Source organism: Hemiscyllium ocellatum, chromosome 17, assembly GCF_020745735.1.
Source record: "Hemiscyllium ocellatum isolate sHemOce1 chromosome 17, sHemOce1.pat.X.cur, whole genome shotgun sequence".
Taxonomy (NCBI): Eukaryota; Metazoa; Chordata; class Chondrichthyes; order Orectolobiformes; family Hemiscylliidae; genus Hemiscyllium; species Hemiscyllium ocellatum.
Window position 1 is genome coordinate 34813761 of NC_083417.1, and position 23439 is coordinate 34837199.

Sequence of the window (23439 nt, forward strand, 5' to 3'; positions counted from 1 at the left end):
AACATCATACTAGAACAGCAGCCTTGATCATGATTGTTATATGATGATATTTAGAATAGCTCTGGAAAAAGAGTAAGAATCAACTTAGAGTAATGTGATGCACTTGTGTGTATTGGAAGCTGTATGTATTAATAAATAAAGGAGTGTTCATTAGGAACAGAAAGAACATGTATGTAGTGTGTTCCAATTTCAACTCAGAAATGGTGATAACCGTTCTTTGGTTCATTTTTCAGGGCAATGCCTTGACCAATGGAAACCAGTCTGCCTGTTTTAAACTAAGTTTGGCAGTTAATTGTCGGGCATCATTAACTGCTTCATTCTCCAAAAGCAGCAATGTATTTGCCAATCTAGGTCCACTTGACAAGTAATCAGTGCTGTTTTATTATATGGTATAAATTGTTTATTCATAGAATCCCTACCATGTGGAAGCAGGCTATTCAGCCCATTGAGTCCACACTGACCCTCCAAAAAGCATCCCACCCAGACCCATCCCTCTACCCTGTCCTTGCAATCCTGTATTTCCCATGGCTAACCCACCTAGCCTGCAAGCCCCTGGACACTATGGACAATTTAACATGGCTAATCCACCAAACCTTCACATATTTAGACTATGGGAGGAAACCCTCGTAAAACATGGGGAGACCATGCAAACTCCACACAGACAGTTGCCCGAGACTGGAATCAAACCCAGTTCCCTGGAGCTCAGTGCTAACCACTGAGCCACTATGCCCCCTGATTTCCTTTTTCTTTGTTATTTCTTGTGAATCGTTCTCATGAGCTCAAAATGAAAACCTTTCACAAAATGTGTATTTTGTTTAGTAGTCCTCTGTTTCGGCACTATCAGGTGACTATAAAGATAAATCAAGTGATACATAGAATTGGGCCACATACTCAGTTGTACTGCTGTTCAATTCAGGAAAGCAAGCACTAACTTATTAAAGGTAAATCACGTCTAACTAACCTTAATGAGATTTTTGATGAGGTCACAGAGGTTCAATGAGAGTAATGTTTCATGTTAATCTATTGATTGGGATGAAACCACTGGTTGAATTCTTGAAAGACTGAACAATTGCATTTCAGTGAATAAAAAATATCTGTTTCTAGGATGGCTAAGTGTTTCAGAACTATGCTGTACAAATTCCAAAGCTGTGAAACCAGAATCACGCTGTCTAAAATAACCTATCAGAGTGACCACATTGGAGAAAAGCGAATGACTCAACCCTTGACCCACTCAAAAGGCCTCAAGGCAGTACCTTTTAATGCAGCTGAATATGGAACAAGCCATTAGATGCAACCACTTTGGACACTGGATTCTAACTGAGAATGGAACTGTTCCAGCCTGAATCTAACCATGTCTAAACCATGGACATGAAATCAATTTTCAATGATTATGCTTAAATAACTGACTAGTTTGCGAGGGTAGATTATGCAATGAACCAACTATATCCTTTGCATTTTAGGAAATTATTTTTCTCCAGGCAAGGCAAGAGAAGGCACACAAAAGGAAAAGGACCTTTAGATGGCTTTCTTTCCCTTTCTCCATTCATCCTCCAGTGTTGAGCTTTATTTGTTCAAAATCAGATGAAAATAACATAAGCAAAACCTGAGGAGGGCGGGGCAAGATGCAGAAACACTGCAACAGTACAGCCGTCTGTACAGTTTCAATGGGAAGGCAATGGTCTGTTGGTATCATGGTTAGATTATTTATCCAGAAAGCCAGCTAATGTTCTGGGCACCTGGGTTCAAATCCTGCCATGGTCCAGATGTGGAATGAACTTACTGAGGAAGTTGTGGACGTGAGTACAACTACAGTATTTAAAAGACATTTTGTTAAGTTCATGAATAGGAAAGGTTTGGAGGGATATAGACCAGGAGCAGGCAAGTGCGACTGGTTAAATTTGGGATTATGTTCGGCATGGACTGGTTGCATCGAGGTCTGTTTCCATGCACTATCATTGTGCGATAACAAAAATTGCTAGAGAAATTCAGCAGGTTTACAGCATGTATGGAGAGAGAAACAGTGTTAACCTTTAAAGTCCAAGATGAAGCTTTTTTGAGTTCTGCATGTTGGGTTTAGTGTCCTTTCTCTGTCTGTAATTATTCATATGTATTTAAATATTTTAAGGTACACGTAGTTCTGTATGCCGTGGATTCTGGCAACGTGATTTAGCTATAACGTCGCTGAAGAATTAGGGAACAGTATTTTTGAGAATGCTTCGTTCTACATATAAACCAATGGGCGCACTAAAATCTCCACGCCATTCTGCGCATGTGCCAGTATCCTGTCTTCGTGCCGTTCTGCACTTCTGCGATATCCATGCTAAAGTCTGTGCCGTTCTACACATGTGCAATGTTAGTGCCAAGGTCTTTGTGCCGTTCTGCGAATGCGCAATATCCACGCTGAAGTTGCTGCGCCATTTTGGGCATGTGCATATCCGCGCTGAAGTGTCTGCACATGCATGATATCAACATCAGTCCTCGTGCTATTCGTCACGTGCACAATCTCAGCTGCCGACACAGCAGCATTCTGTGAGAGGTACTATACAAAGAGTAGCTTTCTTACATTTTCAAAATGTACTGTGTTAGATTTACTTTTGTTTCTTTTAATAAATATGATTTCACCTTCATTCAGGCCGTGCTATACTTTGCGTTAGACTTTTGGGTGATTTTTCAGCAATCGTGAGTGATTTCTTTTGGTGGTCTGCCCAAATCTTTCTTTTCTCCATTATTTCTATTAAGCGAGGTTTTGCTAGAATGTAACTATGGCGTTATAGGAAAACTACCTGTATTAATGTGCTAATTACTTACATTAGTAAATTAATGTGGTATATTGCATATCAATAGAGATGTATTCTTGTTTTAGAATCTTTAAATCATTTATGCCATAATTAAGTGAGCAATTCCAAAACAACTCTTGAATCTATTAAAGGAGCAGATTTGAGCTAGTATTATTTCTTGGAACAGTAACAGATGCCATGCTTGTCAGTGTTACATTTTTCATATAAACTTTTGTAAGCAATGTTCCCTATGATTTATTTTGTCTTTCTTGTACAATAATTTAAAAAGGCTAACTTCAGCACAAACTGCAGGGACTTTTGTGTTGCTGCACAGCTTATGCAAAGAATATTTTTTGTAACTTAGTGGAAATTAAGTTGATTCAATAAATCATTTGTGTATGCCAAACACATGAAAATAACTGAAAATGCCACATAGGAGTTTATTCTCGACTATAGTAATGCTACTGATATGGCATTTTTTAATATTAAAAATGATGCATATAACCATAATAACACCCTGAATTTGTTAGTTTTTTTAATTAGAGAAAATTCACTAATAAAAGCAAGTTATAGTGTTAAAAGAAGTAACAATCAACAAAAACTGAATAATCCTAAACAATTCATTTGCAAGATGAATAATTATTTAAAAACTGATCTTTTCTTCATGAACTCATCTATGTTGAGGAAAAAGCAGTCTTTTCAAATGAGTAGTTTGTGTTCGTTTTCACAAAGGAGGAAAAGAAAAAAGTGGCACAGTTATATGGAAACTTAAAAACACATTGAAGTGAGAAACTTAATGGATTTAATGCAAGTATAAAATAGTTGTTCAGTCAATAATGGAAATGAAGAACCCAAGTGGTTAGGAGTAGGGTTGAAGCGAATGCTCTCCGTTTGAATGTCACAATAGTGTCCCCCACAAATCTCTACCATGAACCCAGGTTTTCAGCTTTTAAAAAATAATTTGAATAAAAGATGAAAGTATTAGATATCAAAGTTTGAATATGACATTAAGGATGCATGGAAAGTACAACGTCATCCAATTTAGATCAGAACGACAAATGAATTTATTTTTTAAAACTGAGCTGTTGAGGAACATAGGGATTTAAGGATCCATGTATATAAAACATCAGAAGTTAATGGAAGAATGAAAATGTAATCAGAAAGATGAATCAAATATTGCCCTTTATCTCAAGGGTGGAATATGAAAGTGAGAGAGTGATGCTTATATGGAACTCATTAAGAGTATAGCATTCAGTTTTGAGCATCACATCTCAGGAAGATTATTTTGGCTTGAGCTGGGGAATAGTGAAGATTCACCAGACTGATACTAGGAAAGGGTTGAATTGTGAGGTTAGGTTGTATGAACTCAATTTGTGTCTTTGTATGTCCTTGAATTTCAGAGACTGATATGATCTAATCAAGTGTTTACATTGATAATTTAACTTTCATCCTTTTATTACTTTTATGATCAGATAGATAAAGAAAAATATTTCTGATGGAGGATTCCAGAATAAAGTGGTATAACTTTATGGAGCCTTCCAAGGTGCAATTTGGCTGTTACATTTTCTACATTATATTAGTACCCGTATTTGAAAAGAATTAATTGGCTAGAAAGTTCTTTGAGACATCTTGAGGTCATGAAAATGTTCCACTAATTGCAACTTTATTTTGAAAATGGGTTATTTCGAACTGAAATCAGAAAGCATTTTTCTACATAAAAAGTGATTGAAATTTGTCTTCTCAAAATTTGTGGATGTCTGGTCAGTTGTTTACGCACACAGTCCCAGACACACATCTTCAATTCTTGGCTGCAAACTTAATTTTGTAGAATGTGGCAGTGGTTGTTAACTTCTGGATGAGCAATCACATATACCCTGACAGAGGCATTGACAAAAACCATAGACTAAACAAACAGTCAGACTGGAAGGTACAAGACTGACACAGACAATTCCCAGAGTCACTTTTTGGATTACCAGAAGATAAATTCCAAGTGGCAATGAACTGAAATAGAAGAAACCTAAGAGCCACACAAGTATTTTTGGCACCCGATTACAAATTTTAGAGAACACATCTTGATCAATCCTGCTTTGGGATGTGACAGACATGGTGTCAAGACTGCGATCTACATAATAGTCAGAGGTGGTATGTCTGCTTGGAGTCCTTGGGGAATTCCTTTGTACCTCCCTTATTGTAATAACTAAGCAGTTAGAAGAACCAAGGGTTGAACTGGAAGAAGTCAAGTTCTTTGGTGTTAAAACTACCTCTTTGCAACCTGAATTCCAAGTTGTTTTGTCTCTTGCTGTAAGTTTGCACATGATGTTTGTATCATCTGGGAGAGTTGCAATTTCATCCTCATGGACCTCTGTCTCATGGCGACAGAAGGGACAACTAATACAGTGGGAACCATCACTGATGAGTAGTATTTTGTTTAGACATTTTGCACACACTCTGTGTAAACAGTCCAAAATTTTAGGCTTTCGACTATGGCCATTGTACTTTTGATAACAGATCTTGCATTCCAGGTCAGCACTTGAAATGCTTTTGTCTCCTTCTGTTTGAGAGTAGCTCATCTTTCAATCAAATGCTCTGAGGAAAGAAAAAAGTCATTAAATACAAAAATAAGTTCTAGAAACATAATACATATATGTATACTCACTGGTTCAAAATAGAGGCTAATCCACATGGTTAGGTTAAGGGATTAGTCAGTAGAGTTGCAGTTTCAGATATTTAATGGAATATCTCTGAATATACGGAACAGATGCGTTCCAATGAGAAAGAAAAGTTCCAAAAGTGAATCTCACCGTCAGTGGTTAACTAAAAAAAAATTTAAAGATAAGATCACACTTCAAGAACAAACATGTTATAATATTTTTATACCTGATCCTATGGAAGAGTGGAAAATATATAAAAAGGAGGAAATGCCTAAAAGAATGAGAGAAACAAAATATGAGAAGTTTCTAGCAATATAAACACCAACAGTAAGAATTTGAATATTTATAAATATTGATACAGAAGATTTGAGGTTAAACCAATTGGTGGGTATGAATAGATTTTCTGGTTAGCAACATGTAATGAGTGGTGTGCAACAAGGATCAGTGCTGGGGCCTCTGCATTTTACATAATTGATTTGGATGAAGAGACTGAAAGTATAGGTAAGAAAATGAGTTGCGAAGTGGACATGAGGATACAAATGAATATAAGAGAAAGTGAGGACTGCAGATGCTCGAGATCAGAGCTGAAAACGTTGATTCTCCTGCTCCTTGGATGCTGCCTGACCTGCTGCGCTTTTCCAGCAACACATTTTTCAGCTACAAATGAATATACTTAGGTTAAATGAGTGGGCCAAGGTCTGGTATATGGAGTATAATATGTTAGAGCTAATAGAATGCTCTGGTTTACTGAGAGGGAAATTAAACATGAAAGTAGGGGACTTGGTGAGTTCACATCTGGAAGACCATGTTATGTATTGGTCACCTTAATTAGACAGAATACAGGTAGATTGGAAGCAGTTCAGAGAAGGTTTACTTGACTAATATATGGAGTGGGTGGGTTGGCTTAAGAGGGAATGTTTGACAAGTTGGGTTTGTATCTGCTGGAGATTAGAAGAGTAAGAAGTGACTCATTTGAAACATATAAGATCCTGAAGGGTCTTGATAGGGTGCATGTGGAAAGGATGTTTCCTCTTGTGGAAGAATCTAGAACTATGGGTCACTTTCAAAATAAGGAATTGCCTATTTAAGACAGAGAGTAGGAGATTTCTTTTCTCAGAGTAATGAGTCTTTGGAACACTTTCTTGAAAGGCAGTGAAAGCAAAATTCTTAAATATTTTTAAGGCAAAGGTAGTTAGATTCTTGATTAAGCAAAGATGTGAAAGATTATTGGAAGAAGTTGGGAATGAACGGTGATCAGATCAGCCATGGTGTTGAGTGGTGCTTCTGCTACTCTTAAATCATTTATTTGTATGAGCCTGAAATCATAGGTGAAGTGTCTGGCATAAATATTCTTATTATGGGATCTTGTTCCAAATCCAGGTTCACTCTTGGAATTAAAACATACCAAATAATCTGCTGAAAAGGAATTAAAGTTTGATTTAAAATCTTGATAAAATTAACCTCAATTACTTCTCAAAGTTTCTCCAAGTAGAAAAGATTTGCAAAGATGCTGCCAGGGTTGGAGGATTTGAGCAATAGGGAGATGCTGAACAGGCTGGGCCATCGGAGGCTGAGGGCTGACCTTACAGAGGTTTACAAATTATGAGGGACGTGGATAGGATAAATAGACAAAGTCTTTTCTTTGGGGTCGGGGAGTCCAGAACTAGAGGGCATAGGTTTAGGGTGAGAAGGGAAAGATATAAAATAGACCTAAAGGACAACTTTTTCACACAGAGGGTGGTATGTGTAAGGAATGAGCTGCCAGAGGATGTGGTAGAGGCTGGTACAATTGCAACATTTAAGAGGCATTTCGATGGGTATAAGAATAGGAAGGGTTTGGAGGGATATGGGCCAGGTGCTAGCAGGTGGGACTAGATTGGGTTGGGATATCTGGTCGGCATCGGTGGGTTGGACTGAATGGTCAGTTTCCATGCTGTACATCTCTATGACTCTAAGACAATGTGAAAAGGATAGTGCTTTTATTTCCTTATCTACATAAATCCTGGTATTGTTGCTCTCCATGTCTAAATTACAGAATGACTGCAGTTTTGGTAAAGTTTGTAAGAGCTATTCGGTTTACTAAAATCAAATTAAATTTGCAAAGATAAATGTGGGTTTAATGTTCTATGTTTCCCACAGTTCCGAAGGACATTTAAAATATCCTTTTTAAAAACTTCGTCTTCGATTTAAATCATACTTCAAACAATATAAATTTTCTACATGTTACAGTTTTTAAAAAACACTTTTATACCAAATTTGTTTTGAAACAATTTAGATTTTATCCTATGTTGTCAATGTTTTGCTAAATTTTGGACACCACACCTGTCAGTGGTACTGTAGGATGGGTGATGTGGGGGTGGTGCTGGAGATTTGAAGTACCAGCATTGTTTCAAACGGTCTTGAATTCGAATAAGAACTAATCCACCAGACACTGCCGGTATATCAAGCAGTTCATGTTACGATGCTATATAAGGCAATCCCGGATTGAAACATCATGCCTGAATAACAGTCTTGAACAAATTTCAGAGCTTCCTGTATTCGTGGGTTTCAGTGTACTTTTTAACTTCACACATTATTCACTTGAATAACTTCACTCACTGAGATCGTGAGATAATTACTGATGAGAAAGTCTTTTCACAATATGAACTCAATGTATTCTCCTGTTGACACATCCAGTTGGTTTGTAACTTATTTGAAGGGCACTCACACCTATCCAGAGTTCTGCTGTATTCAGAGGTCTGCTGTAACCATTGATCACTCCTTGGTCTAAAATTAAAATGACATTTTCAGGTAGCATGTTCACAGTCCCCTACCCAACTAATGTGTCTGATTTGTTATTTCTTTTTTTTTTGTCGAACGTTAAGCCTTTAATTAGTGAAGTTCAAAATTTTCAGATAATTGTATCGTATTTCAGTATGTTAGGACAATGTGAAGAGTCTGCTGGTGACTGACAGTCCAAAATGTGGTCCACTGCTACTGTCACTTGCCCTTCATATAATGTTTAGGAATTAGGGCCTGGGACAGGTTCTAGATGGAAAGAAAGGCAATGGTATGTGGTGAAGTCTGTGATAGCTGACAGGCTTGGGGAAACTTATGTTGATTGACCCGTGCTCTTTAATCCTGCTACCTTCTGTTGATGGGTAGTGAAATATAGGTGTGCCTCTTGGGGTAAAGAGCATCAGTGACTTATCTGATACTGCAAACTGGGATGTTTTGAAGATATCAACTTCTGAGCCTTGGAAGGAGCCTCTGTCATTAGAGTTAAAAGCTGAAGTGTCCTTGACAGGCTCAGGCACTGCCTTCTATGTTTTGTTTTCAGGCTCAAGTTCTAACTACAGCATATTACCTAGCTCAGTTATAGCATCCTTGGTGAAACAAAGTCATCTCAGGCATTGTTCTTCAGTAAAGTTAATGTAGAAGTAGTCCTTCCTGACTACCCACTGTAGGTAAGGTATTATATGTAATGTGATTTTTCTAATTCCTCTTGTAGCAGTTCCCCCTTCTTCCCCTTGCAATCCTGTTGCTTTCACTGTCTTGCCTCATCTGCCCAGGACTGTTGGAAGACAAACAGTGGCAGCGCAACACCAAAATCTTCTCAACAGTCAAAGTGAATGTATAAAATGGGTCAAAATTCCAGAAGTTAACCAACAATCTAAAATGATATACCAATTGTTAATTACATACTGGATGGTCCCTTTCTGACTTTCACAAGTTGTCAGAGATCTTAACACATGGCAAGATGGATGCTAAAGTACACCAGAATTGGAAGAGGACCATCCGACATTTGCAGGATGCTAATTTGTATAAAGGCTTCAGTGTTATCTATCAATATGGCAGGCAACACACTTCCTCCTTGAAATAAAGATTAACTTCCTGCTATATTGGCGGATTAGGAGGTCATTCAACACCCAGAAATGCTGGTGCAGCATAAACACATTTCTAGAGCTATGTCTTTCTTAATAACCTGCATCTTTAGCTCGAGGGGATTAGTTTTGTCCTGTTGTTGGCATTGCATCAACATTTCAATCTCTCTACTGTGTCTCGATCATCAGAACCAGATACAATGGTCAAGATGCATGCGCTATTGAGTTTAGTTATGATTTTCTTTTGTATTCTACTGTTGTACCTATAATTTGGTACTTTGTTGATTCTTTTGGTTGGACATGATGGTTGTAATTATAATTTTTGAACTAAATGAGACACAGACAATGGCAAATCAACAGCTCTTTTATTTTTACTCCAATTTTCTTTTCCAGTCAGGTCAATGAAATATAGAGTCCTTAAAAATATGGAGTCTTTACAGTTGTGACTCCAAACCATTTGAGATGTCTAAATTGTATGAAGTTAATCAGTCACCTATCTGTCAGAGGCAGGTTCTTTACACAGAGAATGGTAAGGCATGGAATGCTGTATCTGCTAATGTAGTCAACTCAGCCACATTAGGGAAATTTAAACAATCCTTAGATAAGCACATGGATGATTTTGGGATAGTGTAGGGGGATGAGCTGAGAATAGTTCACAGGTCGGCGCAACATCGAGGGCCGAAGGGCCTGTTTTGCACTGTATTGTTCTATGTTCTATGAAACAGCTTTACTGTTTTCAAGCATCCTTTCGGTATTTTCAGAGAGTAGGGCAGTCAAACTACATATTTTAAATAGTGGGCCTGGATTGATATTCCAATATTAATACAGGCCACACTAGCAGAAAGTATTAAATTAGAATTAGATCTTAGAATGCATTTTCTTTTAATATTTGGAATACATCCACCAAACGGCTTTTTCTTTAAATGATTCTTTTCAGCTTTGATATTTTGATCATTCCAAATAGATGTGGAAAAAACGTTCAATTCATAGGTCGTAAAAGCATCTCAGATTATTGAATCATGGAGTTTTACACATGTAAATATGCTTTCATTTATGGTATTTCTTTGGTAGATTAATTATTTGCTTTGTTTTATTCATTGATGAAAGGTATTGACTCTGCCATTGGGCTATCCTGTAAATTGGAAAGACCGGCTTTACTAATTTATTAAATCCTTAAAGGTTCATATGAATGGAAATTAATCTTTTATCATATGAGTTTCAAATGTAGAAATTGCAGTGTTTGTATTGAGCACAGGCCCATGTAATCATTTGGGACCACTTTGTAGTTTGCTAGACTGAACCAGAATCATTGGTCTGATCTAGTGCAATAGATCTTTGACAATAGACAAGTTTGGACTGACAGGTGACACGCAATATTAGTACCACATAATTGCCAGGCAGTGATCATCTCAAATGAGAGAGAATTCAACCATCATTCCTTGACATGCAATGGCATCACATCCTGAGGTTATCATTCACTGGAAACTGAACTGGATGAGCTCGACAGGGCATTCCTATATAATGCACCAGTTGCATTCCTCTGCAAGCTCATGTTGTAGAAATTGCTATCAAACGTCGCGCTGTACAGGACTGCAAAAGAAAATTAGTATACCCATTCAGTAGAAATTTCACATTATGCAAACAGCATCCACAATTCGACAAATGCATTATAGCCAATTTGCTTTGACGAAACATACCAGAAAGACTTATGTAATTAATGTGGTTACAAGAGCAAGTCAGAGACTGCTTGCAACAAATAATTCATTTCCTGACTTCCTTAAAGAATGTCTATCATCTGAGGAATGTGATGGAATACTCGCCATTTTCCAGAGCGAGTGCAGCTCAAACATCATTTAAGAAGCTTGACTCCATCTAGGACAAAGCAACTAATTTTAGTGGCACCACACCAAGAGGAATTCATTCCCTTCACCACAAGGCTCAGTAACAGTTGTGTGTACCACCTACAAGATGGTAAAAATTCTCCAAGTGTCATTAGACAGCACCTTCCAAACCATGGCCATTTCCATATAAAAGGACAATTGCCAGAGATACATGGGAAGTTGCTTGCAAGTTCCCCTCCAACCCACACACTATCCTGACTTGGAAACATATCATCATTCCTTCAATGTGGCTGGTTCAAAATCCAAACTCTATCCCCAGTAGTATTGTGGATCTGCCTACACCAAATGGACTGCAATGGTTCAAAAAGGCACCTCACTACCACCCATTTTCAAGGGCATGGGTTATAGTGCTGACCCAGCAAATGACACTTGCATTGCATGAATTAATTTTTTAACGTTTATTTTTTATTCACTAGGGGGATGAGTGCATCACTGACTGGTCAGAATTTATTGCCTGTCCCTAGCTGCCCTTGAGAAGGTGATGGCGACTTACCTTGTACTGCTCCAGTCCACATGCTGTAGGTTGACCCATAATGCTGTTAGGGGAAGATTTCTAGGATTTTGACCCAGCATAACCGAAAGATCAGTGATATATTCCCAAATCAGGATGGTGAGTGGCTTCAAGGATCTTACAGGTTGTGTTGTTCCTGTGTCTCTGCCACCCTTGTCCTTCTAGATGGAAATGGTAGTGGGTTTGGAAGCTGCTGGCTAAGGATCTTAGGTGAATATATGGAGTGCATCTTGTAGATACTACAGCTTGCCGCTACTGTGCATTGGTGGTGAGGGAATGGATGCTTATGTGGTGCCAATTAAGCAGAGAGCTAATATTGAGTACTTAAGTCCAATTATATGGAATTACTGCTGTTTTAGAAGCAACCCTCCACTTCCCTGATCTGTAGGAATAATAAATTGGGCATCACCACAGATCTGACCTCCACACCAGGGTGCTTTGGGTGTTGCAGTGACCTGTGACCCAAAATAAGATTTTATGGATCTCTATAAAGTGGGGACCTTAATGATTGCCTACATGTGGGTTCAAGGCTTGGTCATAGATAGAGATTCAGAAGCTTTGTTTTACTCCAACTTGTTGCAAGTTTCAATATCATTAATTGACCACCTAATGACCCACGTTGGTGCCATGTTAGGCACATCACCCAAGGATCTTTTCATCGAGAACTTAATTAGTGAGGTAGTGAGAAGGAAATAAGTTTCTCTACTGGATCAACTCACCCAATTACCTCCCCTTCGTACCACCTCCAAGGAGAGGAAAATCGTGCCTTCTGATTCTAAACTGAGATGACAGAAGTGTGAAAATGTGGATGATGAAACTGTAAACAATCAAGCATAGGTAAATGAGGTGTTCAGAGACCTAAATAGTTTAGGGAATTGAGTTGAGAAAAGCCACATGAAATCCAATGTAAAATAAACATTGGAACTATAAACTTAAATAATGTTAGTTAACAGCACAGTGAAAGAAAAGATGCAGAAGTGTTGGAACAGATTGCTGCAGTGTGCAAATGCTTTCAACAATCAATATGGTGAATAGGAGCTTGGATTTTATAATGCACTAGGTGAGAATAGAAGTTTGCAGATTTAATATTGAACTCATTATAGAATTCAGTTACCACTACAGAAAGTCGATGAAGGCATTAGAAAAAAATCAGCATAGGATTATTCATATTTGATATCTGGTATCAGAAACTTGACCTTCTATAATGGAGACACTGCAGAAGTCAAATTTCATTGCATTTAGAAAAGAAGATCGTGAAGGTATCGTAGTTAAGTATCCAAATTTGTATAGTTGAAATTAAAATTGGATTAACCATTATCTTATTGAATGGCAGAGCTGGCCTGCTCTTGTATCTTGTTCATGTATTTGCACCAACAAGCTGAGCACTGAAAACTGTTTACCCTGCTGACTACAAGAAAACTTGGGATGGAGCAAAAATCTGGCATAGCTAGTTCACACAAATTGGGTTGAATATTTTTGTGCTGAAAATGTGTTGCTGGAAAAATGCAGCAGGTCAGGCAGCATCCAAGGAGCAGGAGAATAGACGTTTCGGGCATGAGCCCTTCTTCAGGAATTCCTGAAGAAGGGCTCATGCCCGAAAAGTCGATTCTTCTGCTCCTTGGATGCTGCCTGACCTGCTGCACTTTTCCAGCAACACATCTTCAACTCTGATCTCCAGCATCTGCAGTCCTCACTTTCTCCTTGAATTTTTTTGTGAATACTTCTATTGGGTAGAAGCCAGGTAGATCAAATCTGCCTTTTCAATAGAGGTAGTTGGAGGCCCATCCAGTTTTCATGTTTAGCTCTCATTTTGCTCGTGAGTCATTAGTACAGTGGAGGATAGATTCTTGGCAACCCTGTCATGGAACTGTACTGCTCCAGATAAATTAAGTGGGAAGGTCACAGGGGATTGGGCTTCTGGGTAAAGGAATTTATTTTCATGGAGCCCTGAGGAACATTTGAGAATTAGTCCAATTTTTCAAAGTAGATTAGTCAGAGAGACAGTCATAGTGGATGGTTATTTCAAAAGTAATTGGACAAACACTTGGAGAAAAAATAATTTGCAATTATGGATATCATTGTTGAATTGTTCTATTGTTGAACAAACATTTTCTTCTAGTCAGCAAATTTCTGTGTTCCTCTGATTCACATGTTGCACAATATGGAAATTTCTGAATTCAAGTCTGACTCCAAGGATTTAAATATAAAAACTAAGATGATCTTTCACTGCAGTACTCTTGCAGCTGATCCCAACCATTTGAATTGTTACGACACTATTTGAAGTGTTTTGTGGCACAATGGTAGTGTTTTTACATCTGATCCAGGAGACCTTGATTCAAGTCCCACCTACTCTGATATGTGTAATATTTACAAGCATGTTGCCAGGGTTGGAGGATTTGAGCGAGAGAGAGAGGCTGAGTAGCTGGGGCTGTTTTCCCTGGAGCGGCAGAGGCTGAGGGGTAACCTTCTAGAGGTTTACGAAATCATTTAGGCAGCACAGTTGCTCAGTGTTAGCACTGCTGCCTCACAGCGCCAGAGATCCAGGTTCGATTCCAGCCTTGGATGACTGTCTGTGTGGAGTTTGCACATTTTCTGTGTGTCTGCATGGGTTTCCTCCGGGTACTTCAGTTTCCTCCCACAATCCAAAGATATGCAGCTCAGGTGAATTGGCCATGCTAAATTGCCCATAATCAGAGGTACATGTAGGGGAACGGGTCTGGGTGGGTTACTCTTTATAGGGTTGGTGTGGGCTTGTTGTGCCAAATGGCCTGTTTCCATTGTAGGGCATCTGTAGGGAATCTAATCATGAGGGGCATGGAGAGGGTATATAGGCGAAGTCTTTTCCCTGGGGTGGGGGAGTCCAGAACTAGACGGCGTGGGTTTAGGGTGAGAGGAGAAAGATTTAAAAGAGACCTAAGGGCACCTTGTGCACGCAGAGCATAATATGGATATGGAATGAACTGCCGGAGGAAGTAGTGGAGGCTGGTACAATTACAATATTTAAAAGGAAAATGGATGGGTATATGAATAGGAAGGGTCTAGAGGGATATGGGCCAGGTGCTACAAATGGGACTAGATTACGTTAGGATATCTGTTTGGCATGGACGAGTTGGACCAAAGGGTCTGTTTCCATGCTGTGCATCTCTTTGACTCTGTGACAGATTGATGAAAAAATATCTAGCAGGATTTGATGGGTTCTTTTGGTAAAGTAATAAAGTCCCTATGTCTGAGCTGGAAGGCACAGGTTAAAATCCCAACTGCTCCAGAGATGTGCAGTAACAAGTTGATTAGGAAGTATGTGCGATGAACTCGCAGCCAAGGCAAACCTGTAAAACTGAAAACATTAATCTTCAACCAAAGCCATCAATAAACTTTATTTAGTCAAGTACTTGATTGTTATTTGTGGGAATCTGCTTGCTGCATTCCCAATATTTTACTGTGATCAGAATTGAAAAATGTGCTTTTTAAAGATTTTTTTTTCTTGTGATATTGGCCTCTCCAGAAAGGCCTGCATTTGTTGCCCATCCCTAATTAGTCCTTGAATTGAATGATCAGTAGTTCACTTCAGAGCAAGTTGAGAGTTAATCTATGGTATAGAATCCCAGAATAGAACAGGCCAGAACAGGAAAACAGGGCCAATTTCACTCCCTAAAGGGAGATCGGATTTTTAACAACAATCAATTATAGACTTGTGCTCACAATTACTGAGATTAGTTTCTATTCCAGAATTATTAATTGAATTTAAATTCCAAAGACTACCACTGTCCCAAAAAAGACTTAGATTCTAGATCACGGTTCCAGCCCCATTACCATTACACCACTGTCTCCCCTGGTTGTGAAGCACTAACTCATCCTAAGGACTGGAAATGGTGTTTTATAAGATCTTTATTACTACATAATATGCATTTTTCATAATTTTTAAACTGTTTTGCTCAGCTAGAGGATTGCAGTCAACCATGGGTTAGAGATATAAAATTATCTTCGACTTTAGTTCTGTTCATTGACTTTCAGGAGGCAGCATTCAAGTTGAATGAACTGAAGATGGATGTTAATTTTTTTGCTTCCTTTGAAAGGTCTCTTTTTTCTAAGTAGTGCTCCAACTAGTGCTTGAATTAAGAACCAGCTGAACTCACTCAAGTTAGCCAAACTGTTAAACTGGCACACAACCGTTTGACCTTCTGGTTGATAGATTTCAGACCAGTTTGTTTACAATTGTTTGTTTACCATGCTAGCTAACAGTACCAGAGGCAAAAATAGATAGAATTTTCATATTTCATAATTACTTTTATGTGGCTGCGTTATTATATGACAATGAATAATCATTCATTCCAATCTTTGATAGTGCTTGGTGATTACACCTCACTGGAAAGAAAGCAAGTTATAGGATTGCTTGGATTTCTGTGAAAGGAGCTTTGCTGGAAGCAGATCTGAAGAGCCGAGTCAATTTAATGGATTTATTATGAATTTGAATACTGAACAATTTCTTGTTCTCTCACTATAATTAACATTCTAAATGTTGGTATTTTGCTTGATAGGAATTAGAAGTGCTGAAGAATGTCTGTTGTGAACCTAAATTATTTTCGTTTCTAATCTGTAGTTCTAGTGATTTTGTTACTTTCCCAAGTGTAATCTTTAACCTGCCAAAAAGCAACTGTTTCATTGCGTTGTTTTTAAAGCACCTTATTTTTGATGCATCTATTCCATTTTTTTCCTAAATAAAAATCATACAATGTATTATGGATACAGCAAGGCAGACAAATAAATACTTCTGTTCAGCAATTTGTGGAGACAGGAAGGTTTAAATCTGAAAATATTATAGAAAACAAGTTTAAAGAAATATACCAAATTTAGTTATGCTGTCAGACCTTTGGTTACACACTCCCATGTGAATATATTCTTTAGTAAAATAGACAAAAGCGTACCTGATCATGTCTTAATCATCTTCAAAACCTTTTGTTTCGGATTGAGAAAATGTTTTTCCGTAGGTGATCCACAAGCCAGTAGTTTACCATTGTGTTAGCAGAAAGCACTTATTGTACAGCAATGAAATTACTGTAACAGTATAATTCTAATGATTTGCACAGATGTACAAAACAAAAGCTGCCATGAAGCTTGGAGACATAAACAACCGTATGAAGGAACAAGAAGAGGATTTTGCCAGAAGGACTGCTCAGTACCAACGGGAAATACGGCGTCTTCAGCAGCTACTGAAGGACAAGCAGGAAACCCTTGATGGACTGCTTGAACAGCAAAGGTAAAGCAGTCAGAGGCAAAGCAAGCCAATTAGAGCAGACTGGTAGACAGAAAGATGCACAGCTGCAGGCTCTTGTATTCCATTATTTCCATCTGGTGGGTTTTTTTTTTGGATGGTTTACATTATACACATTAATTTTGACATAAATGCACAAACAAATGACAAAAGTCAAAATTCAGTTACCTTAGCCTTAATAAAAATTTCCCTTCTTGATGTTGTAAAATGCATTAGAGCCTCTTTCATGACATGTTCAAGCTACATTTTCTTTCTGCTTCCTATCAGTACAAAATAGATCAATTTGTTAGAAATATAATTTATATAATTTTGAACCATAAGCAACAACAACTAATAATTATTCTACCTGTAGGCTCTAGTTTTATATAATTACTTGCAGTGGTGATTTTTCTTTGATTCAATGATATTCTGCTTCAGTAAAATTATCTGATTGTTCAGTGTTGTCAGCTCTGCAATATTGATTGAAGCAGTGTGAGATGAAAATATTCAGTTAATCCTCTCACTTGGGGTAGGGTGAGGGTGAACAGAGTATCAAATACCAAACATCATTCATATAATACATATTAGTAGCCTTTACGACATAGAGGGGAAAGCTAAGACAAAGAATTAAAATTGACCTTGCTAAAGAGCGGTAATGGTTATGAAAAGAATGCAATTCTGTTTCCAGCAATATTTGTCATCAGCAATTTGCATCTTATTGGCAGCTGTGCAATGCAGTCCATTGTCTGTAAAGCGGGAGAGAGAGCTGTGAAAGAAATATAATCACCATCTCTTTCTCAGCTCTTCATTGCTTTCCTGAGATAATCAGTTAAAATATTTCCAAAGATAAATCCAAGCTGCCAGGTTGCTGTAGTTGCTGAACCATTTAATAGTTAAAGCAGCATTTGCTGCCTGCAGAGTCAAGTATGGGAATTAAATGAATAGTTAAAAACAGCACAGTTGATAACAACCAAAAATATTTTGATGTATTTTTATTTGGGAATTCTGACAATATTTTTGTATTTCAGAAATTTTAACCTGTTCAAACTTACTAGTGCTATTATTGTTTTAATGCATAAAAATCTTCAACAAAATACTTAATTGGTAAGGAGGAGTAAAATATATTCATTTTTGAAAAGTACCATGTGTTCCTATGAAAATAGATAAATATTTGTAGATTAAAATAACAAAATATAATTGGTGAATATAATTGTGAACTATCAGCTGTAGTGACATTACATAATTCCCTGAAAGTGAGTGCAATGAAAGAAGAATGGGAATAGGCCATTTAAGCCTGTTTTGCCATTTAATAATCTATGACCTAATTCTATATACCTACCGTTGTTCTAAAATCCTTAAAACTTTGATTCACAAGAGTTTATCAATGTCAGATTTCAAAGTAACAGTTGATCTACAATTAATTATTATTGCAGAAGATGGTTCCAACATTCTGGCATCCTTTGTGCATCAAAATGTTTCCTCAAATTACTCCTGAAAACTCTGGCTCTAACTTGTAGATTATGCTCCCTTAGTCCTGCATAGTGGAATTGATCCATCATCTACTCCATCTGTTCCCCTTAATATCTTAATTTTGCAAATTCCCTTGAATAGAACATGTTTGGAATCTTGTTTCCTAACTTAACCCTTGAAGTCTAGTTATAAATCTGCTAAGTGTACACTGTCCAAGAATAGTATAACTTTGCTAAGATGCAGGGCCTAAAGTTGCTCATAGTACCCTGGTCAGATTGCATTTGAAGTATTGTGAGCAGTTTTGGGCCACGTGTTGAAGAAGAATATGATGGCTTTGGAGGGCATCCAGATTTTTACAAGAATGATCCCAAGTGACTGACTGTGTGGAGTTTGCACGTTCTCCCCGTGTCTGCATGGGTTTCCTCCGGGTGCTCCGGTTTCCTCCCACAGTCCAAAGATGTGCAGGTTAGGTGAATTGGCCATGCTAAATTGCCCGTAGTGTTAGGTAAGGGGTATATGTAGGGGTATGGGTGGGTTGCGCTTCGGTGGGTCGGCGTGGACTTGTTGGCCGAAGGGCCTGTTTCCACATTGTAAGTAATCTAATCTAATCTAATCTAAAGTATTAAGGGCTTATCATATAAGGAGTGATTAAGGCTCTGGGTCTGTACTTGGAGTTTAGAAGGATGAAGGAGTTCTGATTGAAACTTACAGAAGGGCTGGAGAAGGTGTTTCTACGAGTAGGAGAGACTAGGACTTGAGGGCTGAGATGAGGAGGAATTTCTTCAGCTAGAGGCTAGTTAATCTGTAAAACACATCTTGGAAGGAACAAAGGGCAATGTTGCTAAGTTTACAGATGACACAAAGATAGATGGAGGGTCAGGTAGTGTTGAGGAAGCAGGAACGCAACAGGAAGACTTGGACAGGCTGGGAGAGGGGACAAAGAAATGGCAGATGGAAAACAATATTGGAAAGTGTGAGGATATGTACTTTGGTAGGATAAAGAGGCTGATTTTTAAATGGGGCAAGCTTTGGAAATTTGAAGCAGAAAGAGACTTAGGAGTCCTAATTCAGCTTTCTCTAAAGGTTAAAATGTAAGTTCAGTCAATAGTTAGGAAAGCAAATGTATTGTTGGCATTCATTTCAAGAGAGTAAGATTACAGGGACAGAGATGTACTACTAAGGCTATATAAGGACTCGGAGTTTAGAAGGTTGGGGTGGGGAGGAATGAGGAGGCAGGGGAATCATATTACAGAATACTGAGAGGCCTGGACATAGTGGATGTGGAGATGTTTCCACTAGTAGGAGGGACTGGGACCCGATGGCTCACCATAAAAATTAAGGGATGACCCTTTAGAACTGAGATGATGAGGAATTTCTTCATCTAGACAGTGGTGAATCTGTGGAGCTCATTGCCGCAGAAGGCTGCAGAGCCAAGTCTTTGAGTGTGTTTAAAACAGAGATAGATTGTGTGTCTGTGTGTATCTCTTTCTCTCCCTCTCCTTCTCCCTCTCTCTTTCTTTTGCTTCCTCTCCCCCTCTATCTATCTCTCTCTCTCTCTCTTTTTCTTTTTCTCTCTCTCTTCCCCTCTCTCCCTTCCTCCTCTCTCTTCCCCCTCTGAAGAGGGAAACAAAAACAGAGATTGCCTTTTTGAGGAAGAATTATGGGACACTGTTGAAGTCAAAAGGTGAAGCATAGGAAGTTCTGGAGTCTGCCGCTCTTATGTGTAGAAAGGCACCAATCAAACACTATGAAATCTTGCTGGCACAACTTGCTCAGGCAATATAATGTTGTTGTGATCTTTCACTCGCTTCTTCAACAGAAAAATTATATGTTACCCTAGTTTCTGTAAAGGTTTTCCTATTTAGCTGAACAGCTTGTTAATCGAAATCTTTTCTCCAACTCAGCTTGTTCATTGGAGAAAGTGAGGACTGCAGATGCTGGAGAGTCAGAGTCAAAACATTTGGCACTGGAAAAGTGCAGCAGGTCAGGTAGCATCCGAGGAACAGGAGGGTTGACGTTTTGGGCATAAGACCTTCTTCAGGAATGTTGGGAGGGGGACAGAAGGGGGCTGAGAGATAAATAGGAGAGTGGGGCTGGGACTAGGGGGAAGGAGCTGGGAAAGTGATTGGTAGATGCAAGTGGGGGGTGATTGTGATAGGTCGGTGGGGAGGGTGGAGCAGATATCCTATTTATCTCCCACATTCCAGAAACAAACAGCTTTACTAGTTTTATCTAAAATAATTTCCAAAAGAACATTTGCAGCATTTGTATGTGTTACATTCTTCTTATTTCTGAGCAAGCACCTGGGTCATTCATACTAAAGTAGATTAACTGTAGAATCCTCCTATCAGAAGACTGAATACTGCATAAGTCTTTGTTATTTAATGTCTATTCATCAACCTAAAATAAATGTTCATTAAATTATTTAATTATTTAAACTGTCTATTCCTTTTAGACAAGTAGAATCTGAACTCGAAACAGTTTGGGAATCAACGACACGAGAAAATCGTCGAATAAAGGATCTTTTGCATGGCACTGTACATAAAAGTAATCTCTTGGACACTGTCAGCTTTGATAGATCAGATATAGAAGGAAACCCTCGCAGGTATTTAAGCAGCCAATCAGATTTCAAAGCAATCAGCTATTGTGATGTAATACTGTCCTCTGCTAGAAGGATAGAAGATAGAAGGACACATGAAAATGACCTGCGGCCAAATGTTAATAAGTACTCGCCTCATCGTGTGGCTGAAAGTGGAGATTGTGCAATCACACAGCAAAAAAAGAAAAAGCGCAGGGAAGAAACTGTCAAGAGTCCGATGTTTGAGTCTGACTCTGATCAGCAGCAAATTGTCTCCTCTGATGAAAGTGACAAAAATGAGCATAGTTTCTACTCTTAAATTTTCAAATGTCAATGGTAATCATATTATTATTCCTACAAATGGTACAATATTCACATAGACTGATAACTGGAAGTCTGATTTTTTTTTAAATGAACGGCTAAAGCATTGACACAAGACTTCATGTTTTAAAACTATATTGTAGCCAAATACCTTAGAAAAGATTTCTCACTATTGTTTTGTGGTGAGCAATTTATACTTTGAACTATTTTAAATAGAATAGAACATCCCCCCTATCTTCTTAGCCCAGAAAATACTGCTATACTTTACATAGACCTTTACAAAGACTGTCAGTTTTCCCAGACTCGATCCAAAATGATTCTTAACTCCTAAGAGTTGAATCCTGTTCAGTTCTGTTCTCAAACAAGTCATTTGTAATATTTGACTTAACCTAATCTACACTCAATCTCTTTGACAGTGAAGTTGTGTTTTCCTATTATCTGTGTTCTAGCACAAGCTAGGTGAATCTACCAGCTTTGTTTTAACACCCCCCTTCTCCTGGATCCAAGCAGACCAAATGTTCTGGGAAAATCTGTAATCTGTCTTTCAGAGGCTTCCTCCGTATCCTTTACCTTGGTGACCTGAATTACACGGGGCCTTGTATCTACTTAGAAATGCTTAATATTAACCCTTAAGAGCCTTAACCTTCTTTCTTTTTGGCAGTAAATTGATAGCTTAAATTGCAATTGTTTATACCGAGTCATTCTCAACATTTTTCTGGGACTTTCAAGGTTCTTAGCCTTCATTGTTAACACTCAGGCTGTTGCCAGTCTCCAAGCATAAATATTCTGCACCACCTTCCCAGTAAAACAATCTAAATCTTCCTTAGGTATTTTAGTATTGAAACCACCCATGCTTATTGTCAGACAGGTGTCAGAACAGGTCACATAACTTCCTTCATTTTATTATTAAATTTAGTGGCAGAATTCCAAAATATAATTGTTATAAGTGATTTCTGTCTAGGCTTTCTGAATCTCCGGAGAATAGTCCCTGACACTTGGCTAACTATTCTAACTCTAGGGATCTGATTCAGAACAACCGGGTCCTGCCTCCGAACTCTGCCAACCGCGGACTGTCCTTTAACCCTTGTATTAAGGGAGACTGTCCGCAAGGTTAAGTTCAAAAAGGCGAACTCCAAGTTGACTGGTATCAGCCCTTATCCCCACCGGCTATCACTTCTCCCGTGGCAAATCGAAATATTGCGAGACACACAAACGGAGCAACAGATGTTTATTCAATCTTCGAAGATTGGGCGAGTTCCAAAAAGGACTTCGGAAGTCGCAACGGGAGATTTTACAGCACTAATACTTATACATTATTTTTCCATTCAAATACATTGGTGATAATTTCATTGGTTTAAACATCTCACGCTATGGATTTTTCTTACATTAAAAATCATTAATGACAATTCCATTGGTTAAAGCATTTCACGCTTTTCTCTGCCAATTTCTTTAATTAAAATGTTATATTATTTTACAATTTCTGTTATTTGGCACATTCCCTTATCATCTTCATGTTCTACTAGTTATAACATTTATTGATTTTTGTGTATGTCATGAAAAGAGCTTTCATTGTATTTTGCCCTCTGTGTCTAACTGAAGATTTCCTTGGTTTCTTGCCCAAGGTTACCATGTTCCTGGCATAACAGAGGTGACTTCTAGTTCATGCTTCATTATGGCCTAGTCAATCATTAGTTTCATAATTTAGCTTTTATTCATTAAACCTCAGTTTTAGTACAGTGAGTGTGTGTGTAGGTGTGTGTATGTGTGTGAGTGTGTGTGTGTGTGTGTGTGTGTGTGTGTGAATGCATGAAACTGCAGAAATTACATTAACCATATCAATCCCCCCTGTCTTTTTATACAGTCTGTAATTTCTGCAACATAATCATGGCCTGTCTATTCCAATCAGCCTCAGGATCATTTGCATCAGCTTGAAGGTGAATGCCCAGAACTGTATGCGGGTCACTCTTAATCAAAGTAGTCTCAATAAGGCGGGTAATTAGACCACGCAGACATGGAATTATACAACAGCCCAAAGCAACTAAAATCCCGATTACCGACAGAAGTGTAATCACCACTGAGACCATCACCCCTTCCATTTATTGAACCACCGCTCTAGCCA

General features: G+C 38.3%; 2 protein-coding genes across 2 annotated transcripts in view; one reads left to right on the forward strand and one right to left on the reverse strand.

The window, feature by feature from the left end:
- Positions 1-22724, forward strand: part of cep89 (centrosomal protein 89) — a 121012-nt gene extending 98288 nt beyond the window's left edge. Inside the window, exons 19-20 of the mRNA XM_060837660.1 lie at positions 16788-16957; positions 20877-22724. Coding sequence (XP_060693643.1) covers positions 16788-16957; positions 20877-21318 — 612 coding nt within the window. The 3' untranslated portion in view covers positions 21319-22724. The remainder of the gene's footprint in view (positions 1-16787; positions 16958-20876) is intronic.
- Positions 4622-5347, reverse strand: zgc:165481 (uncharacterized protein LOC100073327 homolog). The gene has a single exon (XM_060837661.1). It carries the CDS (start codon positions 5345-5347, stop codon positions 4622-4624), a length of 726 nt encoding a protein of 241 aa, XP_060693644.1.
- Positions 22725-23439: the final 715 nt, after the last annotated feature.

Excerpts from the sequence above, each read along its gene's own strand:
- zgc:165481 (XM_060837661.1), bottom strand. The coding sequence starts at position 5,347 with ATGAGCTACTCTCAAACAGAAGGAGACAAAAGCATTTCAAGTGCTGAC.